The sequence below is a fragment of the Prosopis cineraria genome, unplaced genomic scaffold (genome assembly GCF_029017545.1).
Source record: "Prosopis cineraria cultivar Desert tree isolate PC_DT_omini unplaced genomic scaffold, ASM2901754v1 PC530, whole genome shotgun sequence".
Lineage (NCBI taxonomy): Eukaryota > Viridiplantae > Streptophyta > Magnoliopsida > Fabales > Fabaceae > Prosopis > Prosopis cineraria.
Genome location: NW_026555855.1, coordinates 37292 through 48177, shown reverse-complemented (window position 1 = coordinate 48177; position 10886 = coordinate 37292). Strand labels below are relative to the sequence as shown.

General features: G+C 28.7%; 1 protein-coding gene across 1 annotated transcript; it reads left to right on the top strand.

Moving 5' to 3' along the window:
* Window positions 1-3427: 3427 nt before the first annotated feature.
* LOC129297455 (uncharacterized) lies at window positions 3428-3793 on the top strand. The gene has a single exon (XM_054935793.1). It carries the CDS (start codon window positions 3428-3430, stop codon window positions 3791-3793), a length of 366 nt encoding a protein of 121 aa, XP_054791768.1.
* The last annotated feature ends 7093 nt before the right edge of the window (window positions 3794-10886 follow it).

Below are 10886 nucleotides of genomic sequence, written 5' to 3'. Positions count from 1 at the left end.
TCAAGCATGAACTTTAAATTTCAGTAAGTTGAATAGTTAATAATGTTTGCAAATACTATATATCACCTTTTTTATTTTCAGTACTTGCTCATCAATTCATTCCAGCTGAGAAAGGCCAAGTTTTCCAGTATCAGTATCAATCAATCAGTTTCATTTGGCAGTAATATGTGAAGAATATTGTGTGTGTAAAAATATATTGCTTTGAGTGATTATGAATCATCGGTCTCACTGTGTACTTCTCTTTAATTAGTTTAATTTGTCATCTGTCAATTGTTTTTTTTTGTTAAATAATTCAGAATCAAGACAAAAACTGAAGAGGCAGAAAGAAGACAAACCCTTGAATCATTGATGATAATGGCGTGCCTATTAAGTCATTCTACCTTATTCATTTATTGTTTTTTTTTTTCAATATATATACTACTTCCGTGAAGGCAACAAATTAATGTGTGATGACTTGAGGATATAATAAATTTATAGAAATTTATGTATGTAAAGCTTCAATATTTGACTTCTGTATGTAGATAAAACCTTTTCACGTTTTTTTTTTGACTGAAAAAAAACCTTTTCAAGTTAACAGCAAGCTGCCCCTGACAGGCTGGGGTAATTTTTTTCTAGTATACTTTTAATATTTTACTATTTTTTATAAATAGATATAGAAAAAAAGTCAATTATAAAAATTTAGAAAGTTAGAACAAGTATAAGGCTTACTGGATTAGTCCTAGTCATGATCATTAAGTTCAGTTTTGCAAAACCTATCACAATATAGAAATAGGGCACTTGGACCAAAGTAACAACTTAGCTTATAACTTACTAAGTCAATAAAATTAAATTTACTATTGATGTGAAGATCTTATTGGTAGGCGATTGATAAATAGTTTTATAAGTATTTTAGAATTTGAAGACAGCTCACCTATACTTGTATGTATGTCTATACACACACCACACTCCCTCTATTCTAATTTGTAACACACTTTTTAGAAGTAATTTTTAATTTAAAATGTAGGACACCTTGTAATATTTAAATTACCTTTTTTTTAATTTTATTTTAATTGTTTAATCTAAAGGTATTTAATATAGTTGTATTATTATTAAAGTCAAAAGTAAAAAAAAAATGCATCTTATGTTTTTATGACATTCAGTGGTTGACTCTTTCTCTGGTGCCAATTTCAACATGAATGGATATATCACACGCTCACATTATGTATAAAATCACAAAAATTCAATAAAAGAAAAACTTAGATTACTAGCTAGTTTTATATATTTAAGATCCTTGCTTCTAATTAAATAAAGGCCTTTGAGTTTTTTATGTATTATATATTGTATATAAACTCTTTTATAAATATCATTAATATTTAAAATTTACTTATTTTGATTTAATTGGATAAAAGTATATATTAATATATATTATTAACTATCCAAGTTTTCAAAAAGTAACACATTTATATAAAATGATAACAAATTAGCAATTATGTATTGATAGATGATTGTACAAGGGGAAAATTAATTAACAGAAATTATCAGCTAGAATTTCAATAAAATGCACTATGGAAGTGGGGCAAAACAATATTAGTTATGCTTGGATGGTATTAAGGAAGATTTATTAACAACTGAACTAAACTGTAAGTAACAACACAACCAGTGGTTAATACAGTTTTATTCATTGTCAATAAACCTTACAAAATAATTTCTCTCTGTGTAGGACTTGATTGTATTCTCTCTAAAAAACATTAACAATATTTGGATAGCTAAACAATTCTGTTATTAAATGAAGATATTAGGAATATTAGTTTAAATGTGTCAACAACCATAAATGTAAAATATGATTAATTTATTAGAAATTTTGTAATAAAATAAGATTTATTTCAATCTTCAAACAATATTTGATGTCTAACTCATTCAAAATCCTAAATTATGATCGAGGACATTAAATTAAATTTAAATAACATAGTATGTATAATTCTAACTATTTTCAGTTCAGGTGGTCTTTTTATTATCACATATATAACTACGAGAAATAAAATCCAAAGTGCAGATCAACAACTTATCCACATTTATCTATACTATATGAGTATTTATATTGATTATATATTGATATATCCCTTTGCAATAATTAATCTAGACAATAATTAAAGAAATCAAATTTAAGAGCACCATATCTCTAGTTCAAGTGGTTATACCTATTGCGATTATATTTTCATATTGTATTTTCCGATTTTATATTTGTTATTAGATTATTAGATATTTGATAGATATTAGATTACTAGATTAGATTTTCTTCTTCCCTTCTACATCAAAATTTAAAATCGTTTGGCTATATTGCTGTGTCTTTCTTGGACTTTCTCTGTTCTGACGTTTATAAATCTAAATGAACAGCATGCTTGCCTCTGTCTTCGTATCACACCATTGAGAGATCTCAGCGAATTGAGGAACAACGTCTTTGGCCGCTTTCAATATATACAAGGTACGAAAACCAACGAGCCAACTTGTGGTTACAACAAGTAAATTAGTGGCTGTTTGATCGTGTTTTCTATTATTTTTTTAAAAGTTGTTTTTGTAGTACAATTTTCATAACTGCTTCAAAAGAATTAGAACACGAAACAAGAATATATCTGATTATGTTAATATAACAGTTTTAGAGTTAAGAAAATCTGGTCACAAGGGTAGTCACTGTTAATTAATAGCAGTAACTTATAATAGTGACTGGTCATAACTAACAATAGTTTCTAATAGTCAAATATAGTCTGTTGTTTAAAAATGAAAATGTGATGAGAATAATTTTTTATTACTTATATATATTCTTAATAGATAATTTTCAAGGCACAGTCCATTCATTAAATATAGATACCTTTCTCAACGAGAATTTGAATCATGTGAGGAACTATATCTCCTTCCACTTGACTTAATAATTTAAGAATAGTTTTTCTTTTGGCCAAATGTAAGAATAGCTTTGGAAACATATTAAAATTCAAAACACTTGTCTAAACAAGTTTTTTTTATTCTTTTATTCTTAAAAACATAAAACTGTTTTTTTTAATCAAACAAGCTACATATTTACAGTTTTTTATGTTTGATTTTTATTTTTTATTTTTGTGCAGCCGGTGGAGATTATATATACACACACTATATATAGACATTGAAGCTATGTCTTACCATTTTCCTCTAGAGATATGGGAGAAAATCTTCTATAAATCATCTGTCAAATCACTAGTCAAATGCATTTGTGTCTGCAAAGCTTGGAAATCTCTCATAACCGATCAGTACTTCATAGACTCTCATCTTAAAAATAGCATTGCAAAATCCAACAATGGCAATCACTCTCTCTTTTTTTCACTTTTATTACTTAGAAAAGTCAAGTGACAGGTTTTTTCACTCAATATTAAATTCAGATAATCACTTTTCAACTTTCAAATCCCCTCTGAGTCATGTCATGGACTTGCTCGTGGTTGGCACCAGCAATGGACTAGTATGTTGCGTCGACGGTTCCATAGTATTTGACCCCACTATCATAATCATGAACCCGTCTATTCGAAGATATAATGTGCTTCCGAAACCCAATAATGTCACTTCAACTAGGCTTAAACCGCGTTTCATGGAGAAAAATAGTTTGCTAGGGTTTGGGTTTGACCCCAAGAACAATGATTTTAAGGTTGTCGAACTTGTTTACAAGGCACAAGCTTATCCTGATCCACAAGTTGGTATCTTCTCTCTTGCTTCCAATGAATGGAGAAACATATCGCACGATAAAGCTCTTTCTCTCATTGTTTTCCATTTTCATCCATGGAATGGGATTTAGACGCGAGCAAGTTTGTGTCAAAGGTTACTGCATTGGCTGGTTCGTGCTTCCTACAACAATCGATATTGTCGGTATTTTATGCTAACGTTTGATTTGCTTGAAGAGATATTTGGAAAATTGATGTTACCAAGAGATGAGACATCAAAACCATCTTTTTTTGTATGGAAGCAATGATTCACTTGTTGTGGTTTATGCGACATATTCAGAGTCATTTAGAATATGGGTGATGACAGAATGTGGAGATGCAGATTCGTGGAATCTTAGGTATTGTTTTTCTGCAAACATTATGGAGGCATATCAAGAGTGTTGACTCTCAAGTGTAGTGGGGAAGTAGTTCTACAGAGAAACAATGGTGAGATAGTTTTTGTTAGACCCTACGAAACATGGTAAGTCAGTTGGACATGAGAGAGTTGTTAGTGACTTTTTGGACATGACATTTGTGGACATCATGTTTTGATTATGATAAACACAAGAAAAGCAATAATGTAGTCGTTTTTTTTTTAAAAAAGCAAAAATGTAAGACAGTGATGCTATAGGTCTTTAGACTCTGTCAATAGCAAATATTTTATAATCTGTCTATTTTTTTAGTTTTAATTGTATGTTTAGTATCTGTTTTCATTTCTTTTATACTTATATAAATATAGTTATCATCAACTTCATTCTCTTTAAGATTTTCATATTTGCAAGCTTATGTTTTTTATTCCATCACCAATTGGGGTTTGGGCTCTGGTTATTATAAACAATAGCCTCACGGCCGCGGGTAACTTGGAAATTCCTTTGGTTTTTTGCTTAACGTGATTGTATATTGAGAACTCAAACTTATTTATAACTACAATTTATAACTACACAAGAACACTTATTGCATCCAACTTGGGAACAGTGAGCGTGGGTGAATACAAATTAGTTAATTGTAACATAAAGGAATTTTTTAATGGTAAGTTTTTTCAATTTCTTGAATTGGAAAAGGTTAAATTGTGTCATATATTTGCATTAATTAACAACTCTTTTCTCAAATCATGATTAACTAAGATGAAGTATTTGCTATTGTTGCTTCGTCTCTCTTCTTCCCGTCATTCTTTCGTTAGTGTTGCATACCAAATTGGTTATGATGACTATACTTTTTTTTGAAACAAAGTCAAATTATATTAAAATATAAGAAAACGATCACAAAAAATTAAGCTCCCAAGAAACAACTTCTTAGGGCCCAAACGGAGAGAAACGCATCAGAAAAAGACGCAGACTTGACAAAACAAGTTACAACATACCAAATTCAAAAAAACAGGATACAGAAATATAAACAAAGAAAAAAAAACACACACACAAAGCCCAAGCCAAGCCTTTTCAGTTCATGTAGACAACACTCAAAGAATCCAGCTCCATGTACAATGAATCGATAACATGTTACCGTAATTATCAAATAATCTGCCATAGTGGCATAAGATTTTAAAAACTCATCCTCATGGATCACTTAGAAAAGGGACTTTTCTCAGGAAGACACAAACATCAACAGGACGAAGGAAACAAAGAATCCAACCAGAAGATCCTATTCTGGCCGTAGCAGCTGAATATTCTGAACTTGCAGCAAAAGGTGAAAAATTACATGATGAATATCTAATATACTTAATATATTAATTAGATGGCAATCTAATATACTTAATTATTGAACTAAAATATACCAATCTCCTTCTCTCTTTGTTGAAATTACATGATACTTTTTTAATTTTAAAAAAGAATCGACAGTGAAATTTTTGACCTTCAAATTTACTTCAATTATTGATTTGGTCTTTAAATCGAGTCCTTAAAATTTCATAATCATACACAATTAGCTCTTATGAAATTATTTTCCCTTCAAATAAAAAACAATTGTGTATTTTAGTTCAACTTTAAAAGTTTAATCCAATTTCAATTAAAATTTAGGACTAAAAGTTTTCATTTTCCCTTTTTAAAATTTATCTTTTAGTCCAATTTTATACCTAAACTTTTTTTTTTTTAAATCCTTGCAACTTGTTAGCCGGGTCATCCAATACCTGACCTAGATCTGAATTCAAGCCCGCCTTTTGAAATACTCTACTTTTTCTTTCTTGTCGATTATAAAAATAAGAGTTCCTTAGTTGTATTGTACGTTCAATCAATATATATATACACATATATAATTTCTTATCCTCTCATTCTAATTTTGTCCCTTTTTTCTCAGTTTCTATTATTTATAATATGTTATTGGCAACACGGTGATACGATTACTTTATTCCTCTCTCATATAATTGCATGCTATCCAGTATCTTTAAATTAACTATTGAAAATAGATCAAAGATGTGCCACATATAGGATTATGGGGCACCATTTAATAAAATGAATCTGAAGATATTCACATATATCATCACAATACAAAGTAGCTAGACAGTAAAAATGCTACATTTAAAATAATATATTATTCTTTACTTAAGTTATTTTAACACAGAAAACGTATGTAGCTCTTGGTTTGTTATATCAATATACCTGCTAAAGGGCAAGACTTATGTACTTGACATTATATACTAAATGTACTTGTATATAATCATCAATTCAAAATAAGTAAATTTTAATGTGTTGATTATTAATAACAAAAATAATTAAAAGATACACATGTAAATAATTTATATACACATATGTTAATTTAATTAGAAACAAGTATATAAGTTTTTCCCTTTGCAGAATCAATACGTTAGTTGTTTAATTTTAAATTTTCCTAATTGAATTAAGAAGTCTTAATTTATATATTCATATGAGATTATGATATAAAACAAATCCATCATGATTCTGTTTCTTGTATATCTTTCCTTCCCTTTAATGTTCTCTTCAAGCGTTAGCACTTAGCATGCTGCTTACATATTCGGGAATAAAAAGAAGTGTTCATATCCTTGTGTACATTTCTATCATTAGGATGGTAATTATATTTTAATTTTATTTTCCTTCTCATGATTCTCTTCAATTTTCCTTTCTTTATTGCACTAAATTATACTTAATTTTTTGGTCCATGAACTAAACTGTTGCTCATTTATTTATTGAATGCTAAAGAATATTATTTTTTATAAATTATAAATTTATTCTTATAAGTGTTACCTGATTTCTATTTTTATCTTATCACAGCACAAACATATCAAGCCTAGTCAAACTTTAACCCACAACATTGGAAAAAAATTACTTATCCTAGGCTTTAGATACTAGGATACACCTAGATGCAAATGGTCTAGGCGAGACCATTGAAGAAGCAAATAAAATATCAATCAAAATAAGACAAAAGCAATGATTTTCATACGCTCGCTGCCGCTACGGTTAAAAACTGAATACCTTAATTACAATAAATGACCTACTTGTTCTTTGAAATAGCTAAAAGGAAAAGTATGATCATTAAAAAAAATTATTTTTTTTTAAGAGCTCACTATGAACGGATACATCTGTGCTTATAGGATTTTAAACGTTTGGTTGCTCAGTCATAATTTTTAAATCTTATAAACACATATGAATTCATTCATAAGGAGCTTTTAAAAATTAAATAATTTTTTTTTTTTTACGTTCATACCTTTTCTTTACACACCATTTCAAAGAATAATCGTGTCTTTTTCTCTAACATATTCAACCTTCAACCTTACTGAGACATGGTGACCTTGAAAAATCAGTTCTTTTGCCTTAACTTGATTGGTTGCTTAATTTGTTTATTTAATGGTCTCGCTAACATATAGCAATATTAAATTTTTGGTTATATTTATTATTTTTATAGTTAGGGTTGTTATAACTTTTATTTTTTTATTTTTTTGGCAAATATACTGGATAATATTTCAATCATCATAAATCTGATGATATACATGATAAGTATTTATAGTTTGCCAAAATAACTATAGGGCCCATTTGATTTTGTTACATTCCATTTATCAAAAGTCCTTCCTCACTTTTGAGATGCTAGATATTGTTTGGATAATTATAATAAGTGTAAATAAACTTTTAGACTTTGAAAAAGATAATGGATGTGGATTTGATAAAGTGGGAGCTTTTGAAAAGAACTTTGAAAAAGACATTGAAACTTACTTTATCATCCACCATGCTACTTTTCGATACAATGCAAACCATAGGTCTCTTCATCCCAAAACTTCTCAATAATTTTGTCTTCATATTTTGTGATGGTGGGATCCATAACTTTAGGCATTTTGAAGATAAAAATATAATTAATACTCATGGCTTTTGATAAAAAGATAAATAGAATTTACGATTCTATTAAAGATTAGATTGTATATTATAAATCAAACTGTTAATTATGTAATCATTTAATATTAATGAATGTTGAACTATTTATTATATAATTTTTTTACACTTTATATTTTTTATTCTTATTATTTAACATAATAAATTTTATGTTATTTTAAATTTTTTCCCATTGTTTAAACATTTTTAATAAATTACATTTGTATAACAAAAAATTTCAAAGTAAATCAATATCCTTTTCAGTTATTGTATATTCTAAAGTACATTTTAAAAATATAAATCATCATTAATTTAAATAACTTTTAATTTATGAAATTGACTTTAAAAAAAAAAGTATCCAAATATAAACTTTATTACAATAACTAATTTTTATTAAATTAATTTTTATTAAATTAATTTTTGATAAAGTAAAAATCAAACAAATCGGCATAGATAACTACAAGCCCAACACAAAATAGAAAGTAACGTGATAATAAGTGACATAAGACTTCACTATAGCTTCCCTCCTCAAACGACGGGATCTTCCGTTCCTCCTCCCTTTCGTCTTCCCGGCAATCTTCACATTCCTTGCCCACATACCCAACCTTTTGACATTTTCTTGCAAAAGGTGGATCAAAAGATGGCTCTTGAGATTTACTTGAAGAAGATGGCTCTACTCCATCATTAATGCCTTGTGAGGACCAATAACAGTCTGTGAATGATCTAGGGAAGAGAACCCATAACATGTAAGGCCCTGGCTGCACATCATCCAAATACCAAGGCCTACGACTAGCATCATGTACATCTACAACCTTGCCAAAAATCATATGAGACCTGTCAAGGCTACAATCAGCTCCCAATCATGTTATCACAAAATGAGACCCACGATTATTACAGTCTCTTTTATTCATTGATAGTAGCCCTTCCCTATCTTTAGTGAATTGGAAATATGAGCCATATATGCTATCTCCACCTTCGCATGAGATAGTTTTGGGACTCATTCCCCTTTCAATTTGATGCCGCGTAAGGGGCTTTGTCATGGAATAGCTTAAAAACCATCCTTTTATAGCGCCCTAATCTACACACATTCATATAAAGAAGGGGTGCGGGATCCTCCTCTGCCATTGTCTTGCTTTTGTGAATTACAACTCAGGCCAACAAAACCACTCGGAACGATGCAGAATGGGGCCACGGCAAAGACCAGCACAGGTCTGGGTGACTCGGGGCATATGAGCGACAGTGAAGATAACTTGGGCGATCAAGACGGCAGATAGGTGAAGAACAAGCATAATGGGCATCGGGGATGAGAGATATCCATAAAAAAAAAATAATAATAAACATATATCAATGAATAAAATAATAACACAAAATAAAAGTTATAATAACCATACAGGGGGAATGACATTGAACGCCATAAAATAAAAAATTTATTATAATATAAATCTATCAATTTTGTGTCGAGTATTGTGTTATAAAGACACAAACATGTTATTGTAAAAAACTAAATTTTAACTTGTATTTTTTTGTTAAGACTTCCTTAAAAATTTAACAAGTTAATTAGGCTTGGCTTTTCATAATAACATATGCGTTTTTTCATAACACAATGTTCGATACAAAATTGATAGGCTTTTATTGTAATAATTTTCTTTTTAGGAGCCTTCAATGTCATTCTCTCTAATATAAATATAATCAAAAATTTAATATTGTGCTATGTTACTTGCCTAAACAATTTAAATCTAGGTGAATCTTGGCATTTAAATCCAAGGATAAATAATTTTTCTGAGTGATTTCTATTGCTACGAGCTTGATTAAGTTTGCTTAGGTTTGACTTGTTCGTGCTGTCCTAAAATAAAGATAAATTACGTAACATCCACTAATCCACTAAGAATAAATTTATAATTTAAATAAATGAGTAATATTTAGCCAATTGATCAAACAATTAAATATATAATTAAGTATAAACATGCAATTACCCTTAGCACATGAGGAAAGAAAATTGAAAAGAATTAATGGACAAGAAGTTAAAATAAAAACCAGATAACAGAACATGATACGGTAGCTACGTTTATAAAATAACTTAAGTAAAAATAATAGAAACCTAAATATTTTTTAGGATCTCCTTTTGTATCCTTGTTGAATAGTTTTAAAATTCACTATATATCTTATGTAAATAACTTTAAAATCCATTTTATAGAGCAAATATACTATATGTAACTATCTGGTTATTTAAGAGAAGAAGAAAGTTATCATATAAAAGAAGAATCAGAGAAAGAATATGACACAAATAAAGCACAGCATAGCTATTGATAAATAAATAATAGTTAAATAATATATGAATATAGCTAGATAGCTTCAACACCAAATCAATCTAGCCAGCAAACAAGAATGTATAGATGACTGAGATCATACGAGTTAATGTTCAAGTGAATATGCCTCCATCTCTTTTAGAAATTGCTAATAACATTATAAATAATAGAAACTGAGAAGAAAAGGAGAGAAAGTTAAAAGGAGAATAAGAGAAATTTCTCTTGTATTTTGACAAAACAATACGATTGAGGAGCTATTTATTTATAGGCATAGGTTTGCAACTCAAATCCTATCAAAATCTTTAAATTAATAATAAAGAAGATACTGAAAGATATTGTGGAATAACTATTTGATTTGTATTCATAACAAAATTAAAATTGTTAATTGCAGAAACCATCCAAAGTTATGTTAATGGTTTCTCTTCCATCAACTACCTATTCATCCTGAGTGAGATATTTTTTTTAAAAAAATCAATCGAAAAGTTCTAATTAAAATTAATTGATTTTGAAATGATTTGAATATTACTACTTTGCATAATTTATTCTATACATTGTATTTACTGAAAAAGTTA